The sequence below is a fragment of the Manis javanica genome, chromosome 3 (genome assembly GCF_040802235.1).
Source record: "Manis javanica isolate MJ-LG chromosome 3, MJ_LKY, whole genome shotgun sequence".
In the NCBI taxonomy this organism is placed as follows: Eukaryota; Metazoa; Chordata; class Mammalia; order Pholidota; family Manidae; genus Manis; species Manis javanica.
In genome coordinates this window covers 46,999,385-47,023,130 of record NC_133158.1, presented here as the reverse complement: position 1 = coordinate 47,023,130, position 23,746 = coordinate 46,999,385, and the positions used below count along the sequence as shown (strand labels likewise).

At 36.6% G+C, this 23,746-nt stretch overlaps 1 protein-coding gene across 13 annotated transcripts in view; it reads left to right on the top strand.

Moving 5' to 3' along the window:
- TTC3 (tetratricopeptide repeat domain 3) overlaps positions 1 to 23,746 on the top strand; it is a 136,380-nt gene that overhangs the window by 67,591 nt on the left and 45,043 nt on the right. For all 13 annotated transcript variants that reach the window (XR_012129137.1, XM_073231375.1, XM_073231369.1 and 10 more), the window contains 11 exons: positions 5,865 to 5,999; positions 6,652 to 6,732; positions 10,360 to 10,472; positions 11,044 to 11,164; positions 12,045 to 12,167; positions 12,942 to 13,043; positions 14,362 to 14,454; positions 15,117 to 15,181; positions 16,187 to 16,323; positions 18,016 to 18,342; positions 20,742 to 20,993. Coding sequence is in view for 12 of the 13 variants with exons in the window: in XM_073231375.1 (XP_073087476.1) it covers positions 5,865 to 5,999; positions 6,652 to 6,732; positions 10,360 to 10,472; positions 11,044 to 11,164; positions 12,045 to 12,167; positions 12,942 to 13,043; positions 14,362 to 14,454; positions 15,117 to 15,181; positions 16,187 to 16,323; positions 18,016 to 18,342; positions 20,742 to 20,993 (1,549 nt within the window). In the remaining variant the exon portion in view is untranslated. The remainder of the gene's footprint in view (positions 1 to 5,864; positions 6,000 to 6,651; positions 6,733 to 10,359; positions 10,473 to 11,043; positions 11,165 to 12,044; positions 12,168 to 12,941; positions 13,044 to 14,361; positions 14,455 to 15,116; positions 15,182 to 16,186; positions 16,324 to 18,015; positions 18,343 to 20,741; positions 20,994 to 23,746) is intronic.

Sequence of the window (23,746 nt, the reverse complement as noted above, 5' to 3'; positions counted from 1 at the left end):
AGATCAACTAGACAGAAAATAGGTAAGGAGACAGAGGCACTGAACAACACATTAGAACAGATGGACCTTACAGACATAACTCTACATCCAAAAGCAGCAGAATACACATTATTCTCAAGTGCACATGGAACATTTCCAAGAATAGATCATATACTAGGCCACAAAAAGAGCCTTGGTAAATTAAAAAAGATTGAAATTGTGCCAGCCAGCTTCTCAGACCACAGAGGTATGAAACTAGAATAAATTACGCAAAGAAAATGAAAAAATCCCACAAACACATGGAGGCTTCACAACATGCTCTTAAATAACCAATGGATCAATAATCAAATAAGAACAGAGATCAAGCAATATATGGAGACAAATGACAACAATAATTCAACACCACAAAGTCTGTGAAATGCAGCGAAAGCCGTGCTAAGAGGAAAGCATTTTGCAATACAGGCCTACCTCAGGAAAGAAGAACAATCCCATGTGAACAGTCTAAACTCATAATTAATGAATCTAGAAAAAGAAGAACAAATGAGGCCCAAACTCAGTAGAAGGAGGGACATAATAAAGAGTAGAGCAGACATAAATAAAATCAAGATGAATAAAACAATAGAAAATCAATGAAAGCAAGAGCTGGTTCTTCAAGAAAATAAAATAGATAAACCCCTAGCCAGATTTATCAAGAAAAAGAGAGTCTACACACATAAACAGAATCAGAAATGAGAAAGGAAAAAATCACTGTGGACACCACAGAAATACAAAGAATTATGAGAGAATACTATGAAAAATTATATGCTAACAAACTGGATAACCTACAAGAAATGGACAACTTTCTAGAAAAATACAACCTTCCAAGGCTGATCCAGAAAAAAACAGAAAATCTGAACATACCAATTACCAGCAATGAAATTGAATTGGTAATCAAAAACTACCTAAGAACAAAACTCGTGTACCAGATGGCTTCATTGCTGAATTTTATCAAACATTTAGTGAAGACCTAATACCCATCCTCCTTAAAGTTTTCCAAAAAGTAGAAGAGGCCAGCATCACTCTAATAACAAAACCAGGCAAAGACACCACAAAAAAAGAAGATTATAGATCAATATCCCTGATGAACATAGATGCAAAAATACTCAACAAAATATTAGCAAACCAAATTCAAATATATATAAAAAGATCATCCATCACGATCAAGTAGGATTTATTACAGGGATGCAAGGATGGTACAACATTTGAAAATCCATCAACATCATCCACCACATCAACAAAAAGAAGGACAAAAACCACATGATCATCTCCATAGATTCTGAAAAAGCATTCGACAAAATTCAACATCCATTCATGATAAAAACTCTCAACAAAATGGGTTTAGAGGGCAAGTACATCAGCATAATAAATGCCATATATGATGAACGAACCCAACGAGAAGCTGAAAACCTTTCCTTTAAGATCAGGAAGAAGACAAGGATGCCTACTCTCCCCGCTTTTATTCAACATAGTTCTGGAGATCCTAGCCACAGCAATCAGATAACACAAAGAAATAAAAGGCATCCAGATTGGCAAGGAAGAAGTTAAGCTGTCCCTGTTTACAGATGACATGATTTTGTACATAAAAAACCCTAAAGAAGCCACTCCAAAACTAGTAGATCTAATATCTGAATTCAGCAAACTTGCAGGATTCAAAATTAATACACAGAAATCTGTTTCATTCCTATACATTAATGATGAACTAGCAGAATAAGAAATCAGGAAAACAATTCCATTCACAATTGCATCAAAAAGAATAAAATACCTAAGAATAAACCTAACCAAGAAAGTGAAAGACCTATACTCTGAAAACTATAAGATACTCATGAGAGAAATTAAAGAAGATACAAATAAGTGGAAACACATCCCATGCTCACGGATAGGAAGAATTAATATTGTCAAAATGGCCATCCTGCCTAAAGCAATCTACAGATTCAATGCAATTCCTATCCAAAAACCAACAGCATTCTTCAATGAACTAGAGCAAATTGTTCTAAAATTCATATGGAACCATAGAAGACCCCGAATAGCCAAAGCAATCCTGAGAAGGAAGAATAAAGCTGGGGGGATTATGCTCCCCAACTTCAAGCTCTACTACAAAGCCACAGTAATCAAGACAATTTGGTACTGGCACAAGAACAGACCCATAGACCAATGGAATGTACTAGAGAGCCTTGATATAAACCTACCATATATGGTCAATTAATATACGATAAAGGAGCCATGGACATACAATGGGGAAATGACAGCCTCTTCAACAACTGGTGTTGGCAAAATTGGACAGCTACATGCAAGAGAATGAAGCTGGATTATTGTTTAACCCCATAAACAAAAGTAATCTCGAAATGGATCAAAGACCTGAATGTAAGTCATGAAACCATAAAACTCTTAGAAGACAGCATAGGCAAAAATCTCCTGAATATAAGCATGAGCAACTTCTTCCTGAACCCATCTCCTTGAGCAAGGGAAACAAAAGCAAAAATGAACACATGGGACTACATCAAACTAAAATGCTACTCTACGGCAAAGGACACCATCAACAGAACAAAAAGGCATCCTACAGTATGGGAGGATGTATTTGTAAACAACATATCTGACAAGGTGTTAACATCCAAAATATATAAAAAACTCATATGCCTCAACACCCAAAAAACAAATCATCCTATTAAAAAATGGTGGAGGGTATGAAGAGGCAATTCTCCAAAGAAGAAATTCGGATGACCAGCAGACACATGAAAGATGCTCCCTGTTGCTAATTATCAGGGAAATGCAAATTAAAACCACAATGAGATAACACCTCATACCACTGAGGATGGCCAGCATCGAAAAGACTAAGAACAACAAATGCTGGCGAGGATGTGGAGAAAAGGGAACCCTCCTACACTGCTGGTGGGAATGTAAGCTAGTTCAACGATTGTGGAAAGCAATATGGAGGTTCTTCAAAAAACTAAAAATAGGAATACCATTTGACCTGGGAATTCCACTCCTTGGAATTTACCCAAAGAATACAAGTTCTCAGATTCAAAAACACATCGGCCCCATGTTTATTGCAGCCCTGTTTACAATAGCCAAGATATGGAAGCAACCTAAGTGTCCGTCAGTAGATGAATGAATAAAGAAGAAGTGGTACATACACACAATGGAATACTATTCAGCAGTAAGAAATAAACAAATCCTACCATTTGCAACAACATGGATGGAGCTGGAAGATATTATGCTCATTGAAATAGGCCAGGTGGAGAAAGACAAGTGCCAAATGATTTCCCTCATTTGTAGACTATAATAAAGAAGCAAAAATGAAGGAACAAAACAGCAGCAGACTCACAGACTCCAAGAAGGGACTCCCCCTTACCAAAGGGGAGGGATGTGGGAGGGTGGGTTGCGAGGGAGGGAGATGGGGATTGAGGGCTATTTTGTTTAGTACACATGGTATAAGGAGTCACAGGGAAAACAGTGTGGCACAGAGAAGGCAAATAGGAAATCTGTGGCATCGTACTACACTGATGTATAGTGACTGCAATGTGGTATGGGTGGGAACTTGATAATATGGGTAAATGTAGTAACTGCATTGTTTTTTCATGTGAAACCTTCAGAAGAATGTATATCAATAATACCATAATAAAAAATTTAAAATAGAGAAAATTATGTCAGTTAACTATACTAATAATACCATGTTTATGCTGATTGTATATTTATAATCAGAATCGTTCAATCATGTATATTTAAATTTATATTTAAAGGGGATTTACTTAGATAAGTCAGTTTTGAATTGTGTAGTACTTTTCTATCTCACTTTTTCAGCAGTTTTGTCGAAGAGGAACTTAGTATTGTTTTGGGGTTTGGTTTTCGTTTTCGAATAAGGAGTATTATGTTGAAAACCCATTTTCTTGAAATGTCACACTCTGCTTTTCAGTATACTTGAAATTTTCTCTAGAGGAGAAATAAACTTTAATATGAAGAAAAATAAATAAATAAATAAATAAATAAAACTGATTCACAAAGAAATAGGAAGTTGATGGAATCTAGAATTTCCATAACCATAGCTAGTCACTGTTGTGTAGGTTATCTAGTATTAGTGAAAGATTGTCTCTTTTGGTTAATTGTTATTCCTGTGAGTCTGCCTTGGTGACTCAGTCCTTTATATAAACACAGTTTTATTTCTTCTGAAATAAAATATTGCATTTAAATTTCATCCTCCAAAATGTATATTAATATAGAACAGAATAGTGTTTTAACATGGGCATCATTTTAAGATTCAGTTAACTGTTTCAGTTATATGTGATGGATATAACTAATGTGATGGAAAGTAGCATGTTTCAGCAAGTTGTATGAAAACATTTCTGATCAGTTGCACAAAACCATTTTTAGAACTTCTACCGGAGATTTTTAAATTATATCTTTCTATGGTACTGACTCAAAAGGCCATGAAGGACTTAAGAGAAAAGACAGCCTGTAAAGTTCAAAGATTATTAAATCAATATAATAGTTTCTGAGCCTTCATTTGTTCGTTCAATGCTTTTGTATAGGCCCTTGAGTATGTGCTGAAAAATGAGCGAGATTGGGTATATGGTAGTGTGACGCGCCTGCTCTCATGGAGCTTTCAGTATAGATCATTTGTACTGTACTGAGAGAAATAATTGTTAATGGAGATATGAGGTTATATGGATCTGTTTTCTAGCATATGAAAGAATTTAAAATGGAATCAGTGCATTCAAGGCTAATAATTAGCATTTGTAGGATAGCACATCATCTATAACTTTGAAATCTGTATCTTAATGTAAATATGGCTCTCCTTGAGCTTTTTAAATGTGATTCCAAGTACCAAGTTCATATGAGAGCTGTTATTTTCCACTTGTTTTCTGGGAGAAAATTCTTCTAGCATTTGAGTCCTTGGAGGATGAAGACCAGCAGTTAATGAATGTTTGACCCAGACTGCTCTTCCTTCTGTGCTTTGTGCAGTGGGGTCTCCTTTTGGGTCTTTATTGTTAGGATCAGTGAGGAATATTGCACACATACTTGGAATTTTCACTCCCCTGAATATTGTACACATGCATGGCAGGGAGTGAGGAGATCTAGGCTTAACTTCTAGTCTTGCCTCTCCAATCTTTTTGGAACTTTCTGACTTTCAGCTACTGCTATGTAATTAAAGCCTGAATTCAAATTATAATGTATGTGCACTTACATATTCAAATAAAAGTTTCTTCTCACTTTATTTCAGGGTATATATTACAGCAATTTTAGTTTTGTTTTTTATTTCTTAGGCTTTTCCCTTCGCATTTAACCTAGTACTATCTTTCCTGATAATTTTATCTAGTTATATTTGGGTATATCTGAGGCAAAAATAGAGCTGAAGTTTAAGGTATCCATTTCTTGCTGAGAATTAATGTTTGTACCAGGATGCAAGCACAGTTATTACAATATGATAGTGATTATTAGCAAATTGATTGGTTCTTCTTTTTTGTCTAATTGTTCTAGTCCCAAAGAACAATTTACTTACTTACAGTGGGTGGTGTTCTCTATCTGTGGTGTTAAAACTTCCAAATATTGACTGTTTAGTCTGGAAAAGTAATCAAGGCTTAGCACTGTGTAGTATAAAATGAATCACCCTTTCTTGTTGTGGGCAGCAAGAGAAGTGTCATAAATAAGATGGTGAAGTAGTACCTTTTAATTTTCACTTTACAGGTGCTGTGTGAAGAAAATATAGTGCATAAAGGGTAGCTTTGGGTATTTATTTGCATACTTTATGATCAGTTATAAAGTAAACTGCCCTGTGATGAACTTCAGCATCTTAAGTTTTAGATGAAACATACATAGCTCTGGATTACTGAAATGGAATTTCTTCTTTGCAGGATTTTGCTAATATAATGAAAATGCTGAGAAGCTTAATCCAGGATGGCTACACAGCTCTGTTGGAGCAGCGCTGCCGAAGTGCTGCACAGGCCTTCACGGAGTTGCTCAATGGTTTAGATCCTCAGAAAATAAAGGTGGAAGTGCTGTCTCATAACTTGTTTATCAATGCTGACGTGCTTCAGATGAATGCAGAAGGGAACCAAGGCTTTATTAACTTCATTGTATTATACCTTGGGCCCCTTGGGCCTGGCTGAATCTACTCCAGGTTGTGGGACCAGGCCGTGCTCTGATTCAGCATTTATGGCTGCACTCAACAGGCACCTAGGTTTAGACTCTCTTCTTGCATTCTTGTTGGTGTTCATCAGAACTCTTGGCTTTTTCTTTTGAAAAAGTGCTAAGTTAAGAATTTGAACTCACTTTACTCACATCTTTTCATCCAGAAAGGAAGTGTTTGTTTAGGTAAATAAATAGTTATGCAAGTTTGTAAGTAAGCAAATGTCTTAGTTTGTCACATATGCAAAGGAATATGACTTCAGTCACTCTAGTCTGTTATAAACCATGCCTTCAAGGAACTCTGACAGTGTTTCTGTGTTTTAAGTACTTGGTATCAATATAACTGCATATCTTTGCAAAATACATTTTCTAATTCTGTTTGGCCTTTATCCCGGTCAGAATAACTAGTGAGATTTTATTACACTTCTGTTTCTGTTGTGGCTAACAGATTGCTGTGATGCAAATTGGGCAGGCTTATGTTCAGATTTTTAACTGGAGCATTTTTATTCATAGCAACTGAACCTGGCCATGATTAACTACGTTTTAGTAGTCTATGGACTTGCCATTTCTCTCCTTGGAATAGGACAGCCTGAGGTAAGATTTATAACAGAGATAATAGACAATTAAAATGTGCCATCATTTTAGAAAATACGTAAGAAGAGTTTTCCTTTTTTGGATTCATGATATCTATTCTTTCTTGGCAGAGTAATAATAAATATCATGTTTTGTCTTATCAGAATTGAAGAAATCATTTATTTGTGTTTGTGATGTACTTTGAATTAATGATACTGATTAAAAATAAAACAAACAGGTGTTGTAGGGCTTGGACATTTAAAACAATTTTATCATTCAGAGTAGCCCCAGAAGAAAGCACTCAGTACAGCCCTTGCTTAAAATATTCTGGAGATGCCTTCTTGGGCACCCACCTGAGAGCTTATGAACTCCACTTTGTAGTGACATTTCCTTTGTCACCCACAGTGGGGTTCCCAGTAATGCTATAAACAAAATTCACTCAAAGCACAAAGGTTTCTACAGTTGAGAATATTCAGAAGAGTGTATGCTCAGTACTATAAAGCTTTTATAAAAGAGGTGTTTTTTTTTGTATCATTAATCTACAGTTACATGAGGAACATTATGTTTACTAGACTCCCCCCTTCACCAAGTCCCCCCAACAAGCCCCAATACAGTCCCTGTCCATCAGCATAGTAAGATGTTGTAGAATCACTACTTGTCTTCTCTGTGTTGCACAGCCCTCCCCATGCCTCCCCCCACATTACACATGCTAATTGTAATGCCCCCTTTCTTTCCCCTCACCTTGTCCCTCCCTTCCCATCCATCCTCCCCAGTCCCTTTCCCTTTGGTAACTGTTAGTCCATTCTTGGGTTCTGTGATTCTGCTGCTGTTTTGTTCTTTCAGTTTTTTCTTTGTTCTTATACTCCACATATGAGTGAAATCATTTGATACTTGTCTTTCTCTGCCTGGTTTATTTCACTGATCATAATACCCTCTAGCTCCATCCATGTGGTTGCAAATGGTAGGATTTGTTTTCTTCTTATGGCTGAATAATATTCCATTGTGTATATGTACCACATCTTCTTAATCCATTCATCTACTGATGGACACTTAGGTTGCTTCCATTTCTTGGCTATTGTAAATAGTGCTGCGATAAACATAGGGGTGCATCTGTCTTTTTCAAACTGGAGTGCTGCATTCTTAGGGTAAATTCCTAGAAGTGGGATTCCTGGGTCAAATGGATTTCTATTTTGAGCTTTTTGAGGAACTTCCATACTGCTTTCCACAATGGTTGAGCTAATTTACATTCCCACCAGCAGTGTATGTAGGAGGGTTCCCCTTTCTCCACAACCTTGCCAACATTTGTTGTTTGTCTTTTGGTTGGTAGCAGTCCTTACTGGTGTGAGGTGATATCTCATTGTGGTTTTAATTTGCATTTCTCTGATGACTAGCGATGTGGAGCATCTTTTCATGTGTCTGTTGGCCATCTGAATTTCTTCTTTGGAGAAGTGTCTGTTCAGATCCTCTGCCCATATTTTAATTGAATTATTTGCTTTTTGTTTGTTGAGGTGTGTGAGCTCTTTATATATTTTGGATGTCAATCCTTTATTAGATCTGTCATTTATGAATATATTCTCCCATACTGTTTGTTCTGTTGATGGTGTCCTTTGTTCTACTTTTTGTTCTATTGATGGTGTCCTTTGCTGTACAGAAGCTTTTCAGCTTGATATAGTCCCACTTGTTCATTTTTGCTTTTGTTTCCCTTTCTCGGGGAGATATGTTCATGAAGAAGTCACTCATGTTTATGTCCAAGAAATTTTTGCCTATGTTTTTTTCTAAGAGTTTTATGGTTTCATGACTTACATTCACATCTTTGATCCATTTTGAATTTACTTTTGTGTATGGGGTTAGACAATGGTCCGGTTTCATTCTCTTGCATGTAGCTGTCCAGTTTTGCCAACACCATCTGTTGAAGAGACTGTCATTTCCCCATTGTATGTCCATGGCTCCTTTATTGAATATTAATTGGCCATATATGTTTGGGTTAATGTCTGGAGTCTCTAATCTGTTCCACTGGTCTGTGGCTCTGTTCTTGTGCCAGTACCAGATTGTCTTGATTACTGTGGCTTTGTAGTAGAGCTTGAAGTTGGGGAGCGAGACCACCCTCCCCCCCACTTTATTCTTCCTTCTCAGGATTGCTTTGGCTATTTGGGGTCTTTGGTGTTTCCATATGAATTTTTGAACTATTTGTTCCAGTTTGTTGAAGAATACTGTTGGTGATTTGATAGGGATTGCATTGAATCTGTAGATTGCTTTAGGCAGGATGGCCATTTTGACAATATTAATTCTTCCTAACCAAGAGCATGGGATGAGTTTCCATTTGTTAGTTTAATTTCTCTTCAGAGTGTCTTGTAGTTTTCAGGGTGTAGGTCTTTCACTTCTTTGGTTAGGTTTATTCCTAGATATTTTATTCTTTTTGATGCAATTGTGAATGGAATTGTTTTCCTGATTTCTCTTTCTGTTAGTTCATTGTTAGTATATAGGAAAGCCACAGATTTCTGTGTATTAATTTTGTATCCTGCAACTTTGCTGAATTCCGATGTTAGTTCTAGTAGTTTTGGAGTGGAGTCTTTAGGGTTTTTTATGTACAATATCATATCATCTGCAAATAGTGACAGTTTGACTTCTTCTTTACCAATCTGGATTCCTTGTATTTCTTTGTTTTGTCTAATTGCCATGGCCAGGACCTCCAGTACTATGTTGAATAACAGTGGGGAGAGTGGGCATCCCTGTCTTGTTCCCGATCTTAGAGGAAAAGCTTTCAGCTTCTCGCTGTTCAGTATAATATTGGCTGTGGGTTTATCATATATGGCCTTTATTATGTTGAGGTACTTGCCCTCTGTACCCATTTTATTGAGAGTTTTTATCATGAATGGATGTTGAATTTTGTCGAATGCTTTTTCAGCATCTGTGGTGATGATCATGTGGTTTTGGTCCTTCTTTTTGTTGATGTGCTAGATGATGTTACTGGATTTTCGAATGTTGTACCATCCTTACATCCCTGGGATAAATCCTACTTGGTCATGGTGTATGATCCTCTTGATGTATCTTTGAATTCAGTTTGCTAATATTTTGTTGAGTATTTTTGCATCTATGTTCATCAGGGATATTGGTCTGTAATTTTCTTTTTTTGTGGTGTCTTTGCCTGGTTTTGGTATTAGGGTGATGCTGGCTTCATAGAATGAGTTTGGGAGTATTCCAAAAGGCGTTTTTTCAGAGCATGTCCTCTCTTATGCCACAAAATTCTGGCAGCATCATTGGAATGCCATGCTTCAAGGAAGCAGCACTTGCTAGGATATATGTTACTGTGTATTTGCATAGAAAGCAGTCTTTTTGCCATAAACCCAGATCTTTTAGTTAGCCCTCTCTGTGTGATTAAAAACCCATTTTTTGGTTGTCCAATATGTTTAGCACCAACTTTTCATTCTGGGGGTGGATCACTTTGGGTGTGCCTCTGAGTATTCATATGGTCAAAATTTATATAATTGCTAAGAAAATGAAATGCAGAAGATAGAATTTTGCAATAGAAAATTTTGGATATACAGTTGTTACTTCTAATATTACCCAAAGATGATCAACCTTCAGATAAAATCTATTCCAGCATTTCTCTTTTTGTGTCAATGATCATTGTTCTTATTACTACTGAAGGAATTATCTGAAGCTGAAAACCAATTTAAGAGGATGATTGAACACTACCCCAATGAGGGACTTGATTGCTTGGCCTACTGTGGAATTGGGAAAGTATATTTGAAAAAAAACAGGTTAGTAGAAACCACCCTACTTTATGTTCTGGGCTGGCAACTCATTTGAAGTCTAATGTGACAATTAACTTGATGATCCCTTTTCTGGAATAATTTTTTCTAATAGAACAATTTTTAATATAGATACCCTAATAGAGTCAAGTTAAAAAAAATTTCCCTTTCCCTGTTTATGATTAATTAGTTGCAGTGGAGGGTTGCTGTTTCTATACAAGAATCTACATTCGCTAAGTGAATGAAAGAAAAATGGAACAACCAAATTGTTCAGTTTCCTGTTTTAATTGTTGGAAACTTTTAAAAATAAATTGCAACATTCAAAGGACTAGTGTGCACCTATTTATAATAAAGGCAGTGTCCAGGCAGTTTTATGTTTAGCTTATATTACTTCTATACAAACAGGAATAATACCTTTTTTTAAAAAAATACATAGGTTACGTTGAATATTTCTGTGCATTGATTTATTGAATGTACTCTTCCTTACTAGTAAGCTTGAAATCTCCATGGCTTTTGTTGTGGGGAATGAAAATTCATGTCACATGTTTAATACCTTCTTTCTTCAAAATCATGACTTCAGATTCCTAGAAGCTCTTAATCATTTCGAGAAAGCAAGAACCTTGATTTGTCGTCTTCCAGGAGTGCTAACTTGGCCCACAAGTAATGTGGTTATTGAAGAGACTCAGCCAGGAAAAATAAAGGTAACTATTTCTGTAGAGAGCTTCTTACTAACCAGAAAAGCCCATCTGCACTGCCTGACCAAGATCTCAGAAGACAGAGGTAGGAGTGCTGTGCTCTTAGCTCCCCACATGTGTTTCCCTTTAAGGACTAGTGAGAATTACTAGCATTTATTGAATGTTCCCTATGTGCCAGCACACCTTCCATTATAATTACCATCTGTCCTTAACAGCTACCCACAAAGTGAATACTTGATTGTTTCCATTTTGCAGGTGAGGAAGATTAAGATTAGAGAGATTAAGTTATGTGCTCAAGGTTAAACAGGCAGTAAGTGGTGGAGCTGGGACTTACCTCTGGGTGTTCTGACTTCAGAGCATGCATCACTAAACAATATGACATGCTGGTTGTACTTGGAGAAGGTTTAGCATTGTGTCATTGTAGTTATTGTAGTTAACTGAGTTGGTACTTGAAGACTTGGATAAAATTTACTCCCTTATCCAGACACATAGGATGCTTTACTAGTACTGGAAAGATTAAATAATGTATGAATTGACTGATAAGGCTTTTAAGTTAACCGTGGCACTCAGAAGTTGCTTTTGGCTGAAGCTTTTAAAAGCACAGGGGTCAACTCTTACAACTCAATAATAGAAAGTAGCCAAAGGACCTGAGTAGACTTAACCTGCCAGGAAGTTACACAGATAGCCAGTGAGCATCTTTCTCTTTTGACAGGCCTCCTTCTGAAAGGGGAAACTAAAAGTTGTATGTGGTATGTTCTTAGCTAAAAAATACTTAGTTATTCGTATGCTGAAAATATTTTGATGGTAAGAGGTTATTAAAATCACAAGCATTTTTACTGATGAATTAGTGTTGTAATTATGTCATATTTGTTTATTTTTGTTTTAGATGATGTTAGAAAAATTTATTGAAGAATGCAAATTCCCACCAGTGCCAGATGCCATTTGTTGTTATCAGAAGTGCCGTGGATATTCCAAAATCCAGATATACATAACTGATCCAGACTTTAAGGTATGTAATGAATGTGTATTAGGCCATTAACTTGCAGAATTGTGCCTTTAAATGGGTTCAGAACAAATTTTATAATTGGTTGCACCCAAGTTCTCCAGCTTGTCAGCAGTTTCATGCCCTTTCCATCCTCTGGACTTCCTTAGGTCTGCATCATTGCAACTGGGGACCTAGAGCCACTGAATAAACACTGAGGGCAGGGGGAGGGACCTGAGGAGGCAGGCTAGTTAATTCCATTTCCTCTTTCTAGCCAGTGTTTTCTGTAATGTGCTTGTTTCCTAGGAGCACAGGAAACAAAATGTGATTGTCACCTCTGATTTGTTGTGATTCTAATTTCTTGTAAAATTTGAGCCCAAGAATCTAAAGGCCATTATGATCACTTAATTAACTCATAGAAACCTAAATCTCAAACCAAGTCTGGCACTTAATTGATTGAATACGTTACTTGGGTCTTAGTTTATTCAAGAAGATAGTAACTGCCCACAGTCCCACTGTCCCTGGTTAGTAAATCAGATGAAATGATATTTATAAACTATTTGATATTGTAAAGGATAATGCAACTGTAAGCTATGAGAATGAACATGCCATTCAAGCTCTGTGTCTCCAGCACTAGGCATTCTGGGGTACAGAAGGATTGTACTTCCCCAGGAGAAAATGTGATGTCTAGTTATGTCTGCCAGGTGAACATAGACAGCTCTTATCTCTGTGTGTATTGTGAGTGTGAGCTAGAGTATACATGTAGACGTCTTTAACATGTGAATTGTTTTAAACCCCCAGGGTTTTATACGAATCAGCTGTTGCCAGACCTGTAAAATAGAATTTCACATGAATTGTTGGAAGAAGTTAAAAACTACAGCCTATAATGATAAAATTGACAAGGTAAGGCTAACAAAATTGTCTATAGATTTTTTTAGTATGCTTAGTGTATACTATTATATGTGACTCCTCAGAGAATCTTCAGAAGAAATCTTGAATTCCCTTCTTTGCATTCTAGATATAATTAGAAAGTTTTAAATTAAAACTTGAATGATAAAGTAGAAAGTCAGTTTTTGTTTTTATTTTGCACAGATATAAAGCCAATAACTATAGAGGCCTTTAATGAATTGTTCAGCCAATTTTTACATTGGGGATTATGATCAAAAACGAAAATTTTAATGTCTGGTTTTAATGTTATGATGTAGAATTGATGTCTTAAATTTATTTTCTACTGAAATGTGATGAGATAATTTGTACTGAGAGATCAACTTAGGTTTTGTGCTGCCATCTCTCATTGGGGCTTCTCTTAATTAGCAAGATAGTGATATTAATTATCATTAGCTAGGTATACTTTGAGAGGAGGCACAATTTTGTATTCTTATTTGCATCCATAGAATTTGTTTCTGATACATGTAAGCTGTGTACATAAAGAAAACCTTTTTCTGCACTCCTTAGGCTCATGTAAACTTTATTTCCTTATTCAGAAAAAAATTAAAGTCATTGCGCTATGTGTCTGTTAGCAGTAGGAATTATTCAAGTTTGGTAGAAATAACTTTTCAGTTTTTATACATTTTCACATAAAGATACAGTAACATTACCAAATTAACTGTTGCTATTGAGTCACTCCAACTATGTCTTTGTCTTGATTGAGTTTATCTAGATATACATGCTCCCTTAGTGTTCTTAACCATTCCCATGGGTTGAAACGCCCTCTGTAAATTAGTCACTAGAGTATACTGAAGTAATATACAACCCAAATACCTCATCTCTTACAGTAAGACAGGTTCATTTCTTGCTTCCATTATTTGTCCTGAAGTTCTGTAGCTGTCAGCCAGGGTTGGTATGCAACAGCTGTAGTCTTTGGGGCTGTGTTCTTTATTTCTGAATTAAGGTCGAAGAGTACCTGGAACATGTTCATGTGGCAGAGGGTAAAGAGCAATGGACAATCCATTCACTGTTTCTTAAAGCTTTTGCTTGGACATACCGTACATCATGTCAGCTCACCTTGCATTCACCAAAGCAAGTCACGTGGTCAGACTGATGGCCGGAGGTCTGTTCCTCCTACAGGGAGCCTCTGAAAGTCAAATGGCAGTGAGCGGGAACTTTCAGTGGTCCCTGAAACAGCTTGTACACCATATTTTAGCTGTTACTGATGGCTAAGACAGTATACGTTTATGGATTTATTCTGACATACAGCACTTTTTTTTTTTCATTCAAACAGGATTTTCTACAAGGAATTTGTCTTACCCCTGACTGTGAAGGAATCATTTCCAAGATTATCATTTTCAGTAGTGGTGGACAAGTTAAATGTGAAGTAAGTATCTAATAAAGGGGAAATCTTACTAAATTGGTAACCAAAATGCTTATATCTTTTAAAACATTTACATTTGTGGAAGTTGTATTATTTGAATCTAATGCTGTCTAGGAAAGAAATAGTTACTTAATTGAAGAAAATGAAAGAAATATTAGGATGTAAAAATGCTTCTCTGCAGTGAAGGATTCTCACATCCTTTTATTTCCTGCAAGAAAAAAGAAGCTTTTTACATTTTACTTTTACACTTTTGTTTTACTGCTTTTACTTTTTGATAACTATTTTTTTTAATCCCCAGTAAACTTTTGGGTATTGGGAGGATGGGGAGTCTTAGGGAGGAGGAAGAATCTTGAGGGATTACCTTTGGCTTTACTGTATGGGAATGGCAGGCGTGGGTTGTAATGAAATTTGTAACTTATTTGATCTTTCTTCTTACTCTTAATTTTTTGAAAAAAAACTTCTTCCTAAGGTGTGTCTATTCTTTTGTTCTGAAAAGTACTGAAAAGTAAATTGTTTTGTTAAAGTGTTTTTGTCTTGATCAGAACATCATCACTGTTCTCTGAAATTGAACATTGTGTGTACCTCTAAAATGCTTACTTACCGTTGTGTGCTTATGTCTTGGGAGTATGAGACAAATTTTGGATGTCTTTTGTTTTTATTTAAAGTTTGAACACAAGGTCGTAAAAGAAAAGGTTCCTCCAAGACCTATTCTGAAACAGAAATGTTCTAGGTAAGATTTTTAACTATCAGTTGTAGCTTAATGATATTTCTTAGAATATACATCTATTAAATGAGGATTTCTGAATTATGCTTTTTTTTAAATTGGCTCTGTATACACACCTAAATGTTTTTTAAATGAATTTTATGGGTACTTTGAACTTAAAGAGAACTAGCCTAGAATGGATAAATACTAAAAACTTGAATAACAAGCATTATTTAGGGATTAAATTTAAAAGTAAAATTATATTTGATGTTGTGAAATGATGTATTTGATTAGAAGATTTGACATTTAAATAAAATTATATAGTTAGCTCTATATACTTTAATTTGTACTTTAATTCCAAAAGCATTTTTCCTTTTCAGCAAACATTTTGAACCAATAACCATTCCTCACCCTGAAAAACTCAATATACTGTCAAAATTATTCACTTTTCTGTATCTTCTTATTCAGATCAAATAATTCCAATCCTTTTTCCTTCTCTTTTTGGTCCTGCTTTTTGCTTTTCATTATAAGAAGTTATGTTTTTCATCATTGGTGACCAAGAAAAAGCAGAAGAAAAGATGGAACAGAATTATTTGTTGAGGAGAATTCACTGTAACCATATCAACCAAATTCCAGTGTAGTGGGCCATTATTGAGATGTGAAAATAGTATTTTACTGTGAGTTCCTTTCTTTGAAATGAGTGTTTATATCATCTTCCACAGTGATTTTACTTACTCCTATTTACCCTAAGCAATAACTCATATACTTGGAAATAAATACGCCATCCTTAATTAGAAGCCACTCACTCATTGAGGTCCTTTTTTTCATGAAACAAAATACCCCTATTTTAATTGAATTGACCACATATGTCAACCATTTTTGATACTGAACAGAACATGTAGGCCAAGATCTAACTGAAAAGGAGAACTTCCAACCTACTGCTTGGAGAATGGTTTCTACAGTAGGCAAAGGAAAATAGTTAATTGAGTTTATAACAAAAGTGAATTATCACTAATTGTGAATGTTCATCAGCCTAGAGAAGCTAAGACTGAAAGAGGACAAAAAATTGAAGAGAAAGATCCAGAAGAAAGAAGCAAAAAAATTAGCACACGAAAGGATGGACGAGGACTTAAGGGAAAATAATGCCCCCAAAACTGGAGAGCAGAAAGGTATGCTGAAGTCCAAAGCATGATAAGAATAATATATTCTTGCTTAAAAGCATAAATGTAAATATTCATCTAATGGGGGGAATCTAGTAACCACAGTATTGCTCATGTAAGTGTATATTAATGATACCAAAAGAAAAAAAATGCAAAAAGAAAAATATATTTATCTTATTGGGCTTCCTATTTTTATTGAATTGAAATTTAGATTTCAGTTAGCAGTTTAATACTATCACTGTCTTCTGTTACCCCGAGATGGGGAAGGGCTTGGTGTAAAGAGTACTGAATTTGGAAGAAGTATATGAGGATTCAGAATGCTACCCTGCCACTAACTGGGGCACAAACTCCATGTCAGAGTGTCCTCAGCCTTGAAGTGAAGGTGGAAATAATATCTGACATGCATATTGTTGTTTGAAAGTACTCTGTAAACTCCACTCTGTGGATTTAAGGTCCAGAACACTGAACAGTAAATTAGCTACTAATTACTTGAAGTAATGCTAAAGTAATTTTAACTGGTTCAGCTAAAGAAGCAGTTCATAAAAGTTGCCAAAGAGATTACCTAGTCCAACCCTCTTTTATGCTCATCTTGTCATCATAACCTGGCTAACATCGGAATGTCTTGGTAATTTTACAGTTTCTGTGGATATATTTACTTTCAGGTTTTTTGTTTTTTTTTTTAATTGAATTCTTTTCTTTTTGAGGGATATAGCTGACATAATATATTGTATTCGTTTTAGGTGTACAGCATAATGATTCAGTGTTTGTTTATATTGTAAAATGATCACCGCAGTAAGCCCAGTTAACAGTGATCACCACACATAGTTACAGAAATTTTTTTCCTCATAATGAGAACTTTCAAAATCCACTCTCCTAGCTACTTTGAAATATGCACTGCAGTACAATTAGCTGTAGTCACCGCTGCACGTTACACCCCCCAGGGCTGCTGTGAGTTTTGCATTAAAGTTAAGTTATTCTCATTTGCTACCATGATGGCTATTCCCAAAGTGGAATATTTCCTGTTGTTGTCTTTGTCTTTCATCTAATATTCCATTAATGTTTCACAAATCAATCAAAGTTACTGTTCCTACTGAACAAGTTTTTAGTGATGTTCGTATTTTAACTTGGCATGCTTCAAGACACTAAAAATGGCCATCCACTAGGGAGATGCCTGGGTGGGAACATGTACTTCTGAGATATTTTCCAGCTTGGAATCAACAGCTCCACAGGTGTCTGATTTAGGATCCAATGATAAGCTGAAATAACATTAATTACCAACTATTAGTTGAATTCATAAGTGAATAAATGAATCCCTTCAACTCCCGAAAAACTTTGTATTCTTACTGACTAAACCAATTTATTGACTATAAAGTTTAAATAGGCGATGAGGCTGGGTTAGGATTTTTGAAGAAAGTAACCTTTTAGTGGAACTAAGTTTGTAGATGTTATGTGAGTGATACAGAATGAAAGAGGTAAGATATTTATTTTTTATATATTTGGTTTAATGTGAACTTTCATCTTTTCAGAGGTATTATCAAATATTTATATTCCTAATATAAGACTTCTTGTATATTTAATAAAACAATATTATAAATCTGAGTCATGTTTTGTTATGTAATGTTATATTATTCTTTCTGAGTTTATATCATTACACATTGGTCCTGTTTCTCACTTAAACTGACCACTGTTTTTTATCCTTAGAAACCATAGACAGTGTTCAGAGTTGCCAGTTCCTTGATGACAGAATTCTGCAGTGCATAAAGCAGTATGCTGACAAGATTAAATCCGGTATACTGAATACTTCCAAGCTTCTCAAAGAATTGCTTTCTTGGAAGGTTTTAAGCACAGAAGACTACACAACCTGTTTTTCAAGCAGAAATTTTCTAAATGAAGCAGTGGACTATGTCATTCGTCACCTGATTCAAGAAAAGAATAGAGTAAAGACCAGGATGTTTCTGCATGTACTGAGTGAGCTTAAAGAAGTGGAGCCAAAATTAGCTGCCTGGATCCAGAAACTTAACAGCTTTGGTATGCCACTGAATTCTAGAGCTGAAGTTTAATAGGAAGGGTAAACATAGGCCTCCAAATCCTTTTTAATTTTCCTATGATTTTCGATTTTTTTAAATGTAGGGACTACAAGTTGTCATGGTTAAAAATACTATTTCCTCCCAAGTCACAGGTTTTAGGTTACTTTATAGCTAGGTTACAATATACTTTTTCTAAAGGTGCAAACATAAGAAAATTCAGTCAATTAGAAAATCCACTCCTGTATTATACTAAACCGTTTGTGAATGTGTAAACTGTTTGAATACTTGGCCCAGCCGTGAGTCATTAGCACCCCTGGAGTTGGGTATCAGTGCTGTGCCCTCTGGGCCTATGCAGTTGTGGTAGAATCCTTAATAAAAAATTTAGAGGGAAGATGGAACTAAGGCTCATCTAAGGCAAATCTGTATCTAAGGATTATGAAAAAAATACCCTGGGGTTGAACTAGGCTCTTGTGAATTACAGAATTATAAAACGATGTTACTGTGTCCTAATTTTCCTAACTGGTTGAGGAACACCCCACTCAAGCAGGCTCTTGTCCAAGGCCATGCAGGAACTGCAGAAGACAGCTGCAGATAGAGTTGGTGTCTAACATAAGAAGTGGTTTCTTTGGGTACCTACTAGGGCACTGTTTAACTTGGTGACCATGATAGCAACTGGCCTTGCATGATAGATGATTCATTGGCAGCTGTTGGATAAAAGGTCAGCAGGAGCCACAGCCTCTGTGAGCCACCTTGACCTGCCTAAGGTTTAGAGACATGGAGCTGTTAGAATTCTATGGTTCCAGAGAATATGTTGGTAACAGTTCTGTCAGTAGAAACAGAGTAAGATGGCAGCAAGCTTGGCTTAGTTCATAGCTCAATGTTGCTCCTGGGAGCATATGTCTCCATGGGTCTCTGGTCAAGAAAATTACTCTCAAGTGACAGGATTGTCATTAGCATCTGTTAATGTTATCAGATAAATAAATTATAATGTCATTTCTTACTTGAATCTGCTTTAGAAGATAGACTCAAGAGAAGTAGGCTCTCTGGTTATGCTTACCTGGGCAAGAGTGCCTGCCACTGTTCATGCAGGTAACTGGTAGCATTGAGCCTTACAGCTCATTGACAGGACAATGTGAATGTGTCCCCTTAATACAATGAACATTTATTCTGAAGATTACAGGTACATTTAATAAGTACATATGTGTAATACTAAGTGTAAAACGAGTTTGAGCATCTAAATAAGTAAGGTTGTACTATAGCCCTGATGTAAGGCTTATGTATTTATTGAAAGCAAGTGATTTCTAGTTCCTGGAATGAGTTTAACTCCCTTATCACAGAAAGTCTGTACAGAGCATCACATCTTGCATATTTAATGTGAAAGGTCAGTTTATATGCTGGCGGCGGGGGCGGTGTTTAACATTGCAGTCCTAGCAGTAATCTGCCTGCCTTCCCCTCACTGCACATGTTCCGATGTGAACCTTAAATGGGAGATGTGAATGTGGTTATTTTCTCATTGACAGTCCCTTAAACCTTCTGTTGTATTAGTGTTTTATGTCATCACTGGTCTGGTATTTAAAGATACCAACTTTTCATGCAATGTAACCTCCACATGCTGTTTCATCTGGGAGAAACAGCAGTCCAGGGTAATTTTGACTGAGCAGAGCTCTTCATTTGCTGACTGAGAATTTGTGGCCAACGTAAGAGGCACCAGTGCTGTGTTACAAGGTCTGTGGGGAGATAGAATGAAGTTAATCTCTGCTTTTTGGTGGCTGTGTTAGCAAGGAGCAGGGGCTCACCACCCTCTCAGGAGCAGTGTGTGAAGTTGCAGCCACTCCTTTTTCTGATTTATAGAAGGAGGAATAAAACTGGGAATAGTAACCACCCTGATTTTTGTGAGGAGGGTCAGAAACCACACTATTCTCAGGTTGTGATAAAGAGCAGTTCATTCTGGTGTTGGGGAGGTTTACCCATGTCCTATTTTAAAAAGGCATTTAAGAAGCTTTTATGTATTACTGATGTTTTGTTTTGGGATATATGTAGAAAAAGTATTGTAACATCTTGCTAATTTGAATGAAAGTCATTTTCAATTAGTAAAAAAAGTTACTGTTACTCTTTTAAAGGAATTTAATGCCTTTCATTGCCTAAGTCTAATAAAAACTATAATAATAGATGCCCTTGGCCCACCTTATTTAGCTAGTAGATAAGAATTATAATTAGCATATCAGTGTTAAATAGTGTTTCTAAAATGCAAAATAGCTTGAAAAAATTTATATTCAGGTATTTAAATGTTTTTGCTGAAAATATGAGCAAACTATAATGGAACCACTTTCAGAGATGTAAAACTGAATGTGATTTTACAGTAAATAATTTTCCCTTCTTACTTGGGTTTTTTTCTTACAGGCTTAGATGCCACAGGACCTTTTTTCTCTCGTCACGGAGCTTCTCTTAAGGAACTTGATTTTAGCATCATGACATTTCTCTGGAATGAGAAATATGGTCATAAACTAGGCTCTATAGAAGGAAAGCAACTTGATTATTTCTGCCAGCCAGCATCATTGAAGGAGGCACGATGTTTAATATGGCTGCTTGAAGAACACAGAGACAAATTCCCAGCATTGCATAATGCTTTAGATGAATTCTTTGATATAATGGGTATGTGGTCCAAGTTTCAATTTATATTGAAAACCTTAGGAAAGAAATCTGTGAAAAACATAGCTTAATTTAAATACTTTACAAAGAAAATAGTATTATGGTACAACCCATTTATTTGGGGGAAGTTACTAATTAAAAACAGTGATTATAAAACCTTTTTACTCTGTTGAGCTAAGTGTTGGAGAGATACTTAAGATTGGTACATCACACTGACTACACATCATACATTCTCATTTTAGATGTTTTGACATACTATCCTCATCTTAGATATGTATCATGGCAAGAGTGCTTACTACATGGACAGAATTTATTAGGAAATAAAGTTTGATATAAAATAGAGTTTGATCTCTAACATTCAAGAAAACATTGGCCTGCAGAAGTAGGTGATGTTTGCAGAATCTAAAACAGGTAGCATGTCTGTTAGAAGAGCCTAGAACTAGGGGTCAGGAAATGTAGGCTGTGGCCCCACCCCCAGCTTCTTCCCTATGTCAGTTTATTAAAAACCTTGTTTTTGTTACTACTTCAAGGTCCCACGCTAGGTGTTAACAGGAATTCAGAGATGTTTATGCTAGTCCCTGCCCTCAAGGACCTTATGTTCTAGAAAAGGGAATAAGTTATATATAACTGTTATATGGGAATAACTGTTATATGGGAATAAGCTCAGTAGTAAGAGAGGACTAAGGAGTGCTGGGGGTACAGACAGAAGACCAAGCACTTGAATTCTCCCCGGGGAGGAGAAAGCCTTGGTGCAGGGGCAGAGGCCAAGCTGGACTGTGAACATGGGAGCGGAGGTGGGCAGGCTTATATTGGGGCTTAGAGACATAGGGTGGAGGGACATTGGGGGACCTGTTTGGGTACTGGCATGGACTTCAGCTTGGCAGAAGAGGATAATGAGTAGTTAATGCCTTGATTTTCTTAGGTCTTAGTTTCTTCATCCCTAAAATGGTAGAATTTGAAGCCAGTGGTCTGTATGGTCCTGATTTGCTTCAAATTCTAATATTCTTAGATTCTTAATTAATTTTAATTTATCTTTAGTATGAAGTGTTTTGTGATAATGCCCCTCTGTTTTGCCTCCGCATCAGAAGTCTGCGTATTGTCAAGAGTTAGACTGTTAAATTTCGTGCTTTTTTTTAAAGGGTACGTTCAAAGGTCTGGCCTTGTAGAAAAGTGTCACATTACGAAATTGAAATGTAGTACAAGGAATTGAAAAGCTTACTTTTGTTGCAGTTACTAGGAAAGAGCATACTCAGATACAGATGGCTTTATTTTTCCAGGACACAGCTTCATGATGAGGTGACATGCTACTTGATAGCCTGAATTTATTACCATCAGTTTGCTGCTGCTGGTAATAAAATGCTGTCTTGGGACTGAGCTTACAAAACCGATGCATGTTTGGATCACACAACAAGACAACTTAAAAGGACACAGTGCCCTCTCTGTGTGCCGTTGCCTGATTCTTGTGTTTGGTACCTAAAATACACAGTCCACTGACTGTTTCTCCGCTTTTAGTCATAGAGTCAGAAGCCCCCAACCAAATGATTGGCTATCCCAGCAGATGTTCAGGTCCAGTAGCTCTGCCTCGCACCCTCACCCCGGACATTTTCAGTTTTATCTCTTCTCATTTAAGGAATGATTGTATTTCTTAAAAGTTCTCAAAATCCACCACTGATCTTGTATTAAAGGTATCCAGTAATGTCACCAGTGCTGTGGTAATTCGGAGCCCCAGACTTTCTCCTGAGCTCTGTGTGCCTATTTCCCTGTTGGCATTTCTGTGTGAATAGCCAAAAAAGGTCCCTCAACAGCAATATGGTCAAAGACTCTCAAGTTCCAGGAGACTTGTTTTTCCTAAAGTTATCTCAGTTAATAACATTGTTGTAAATCTTATTTTTAAGCAGGAAACCCAGGAATTGGTCTCAGTTCTTCTTTTTCCCTATTACCCCATGTCTAGTTTGTCACCAAAATAAGCTTCATCTTTGATCCGTCCTTTCCTGTCCATGTCCACTTCCCTGGGCCAGAACCTTAGTAATCTTCCCATGATTAGACTATCACAGGTGCCTTCAAACTGTTCTTCATGCCTCTAGACCTTCCACTCCAAATCTTCTTCTTATTTGCTGCTCAACCATCTGTCTAATCCTGTAGTTACTCTGCGTGGGAAACCCTTGCTTCGTTTGGCTTACACATTAAGTTCACATCATCTGTCCAGGTTCATCACTCCCCATCTGCCCTTTCAATGTGCACCCTACTTCTTAGTGTCCCCAAACCTGCCTTGTGCTTTACTGCCTCCTATCTTAGCTCATGCATTTCCTCTAGCCATGTCCCACCCCTTTGCTTGCTCATTTGAAGTCTACCTTTAATACTTCCTCCTCCCCAAAACTCTCCCTGACCCCTCTATGGGCCTCTCCTCTTGGAGACTATTATTCCATCAGCTTTGTTTCCATTGTATTTATGCCGGGACGAAGCATACGATTACAGGTATTTGCCTGTTTGTTTTGTAGAACACAGGCTTATCTGTGGCAGGGACTGTTCTCTTCTCTGTTCCCAGCACCACATAGAGTTTGACACCTAGAAGGTACTTAAATTATGCTGAATTGGATCAGTATTTTGTGGTTCTTTGTAGTTGGTTTCCCATTTAATTAGCCATTTTCATTTTGGTTTCTAAACTAAACTTGTGTCAAAGCAAAACAAGGAGTAGAGCACAGTCAATGTTAGTAGAATCTGGGTGGTTTTCTTCAAGGCTTTAGTGTATTGTGTGG